At 35.6% G+C, this 444-nt stretch overlaps 1 protein-coding gene across 1 annotated transcript in view; it reads left to right on the top strand.

The window, feature by feature from the left end:
* Positions 1 to 379, top strand: part of LOC119589324 (mitochondrial carnitine/acylcarnitine carrier protein-like) — a 7,501-nt gene extending 7,122 nt beyond the window's left edge. The window contains exon 6 of the mRNA XM_037937945.1: positions 363 to 379. Within this exon, the coding sequence (XP_037793873.1) occupies positions 363 to 379 (17 nt within the window). The remainder of the gene's footprint in view (positions 1 to 362) is intronic.
* Positions 380 to 444: the final 65 nt, after the last annotated feature.

Below are 444 nucleotides of genomic sequence, written 5' to 3'. Positions count from 1 at the left end.
GGGTTAAGACAGTAGTGGAGGGCATGTGGGAGGGAAAAATTTTTGGGGTTTTGGTTGAATGAAATAGGCTTACAATGAAATTAAAAGCACATCACCATATCCTTCCCAGTAGAAAGAAAAAACATGACTGCTTTTCACAGAGGAGAACCTCAAGGGGAAATTGTGGATAGGGTGAAAATATTAGTGGACACTCAAAAAGGGCCCATGATGATAAATTTGGCGGAAAAAAAGCTTTTGGTTTTTTTTGACAGGCCTTACACAGTTGGGGGAAAATACAAAGCCGATTTGATAAAAAGGGCTATAGGGTTTTAACTAAATACATCCTTTAAACGTTTTTCCCTGATCACATAACATTCTCATAGATCTAAAGGAAATTTAGAAATGGGAAATAATGCATTTGAAAAAAGAAAAAACAAGGGACAATATTAAATTATAAACACTAGG

Source organism: Penaeus monodon, chromosome 25 (assembly GCF_015228065.2).
Source record: "Penaeus monodon isolate SGIC_2016 chromosome 25, NSTDA_Pmon_1, whole genome shotgun sequence".
Classification (NCBI taxonomy): Eukaryota; Metazoa; Arthropoda; class Malacostraca; order Decapoda; family Penaeidae; genus Penaeus; species Penaeus monodon.
Note: the sequence above shows the minus strand (reverse complement) of the source record. Positions and strands in the feature narration are given on the sequence as shown.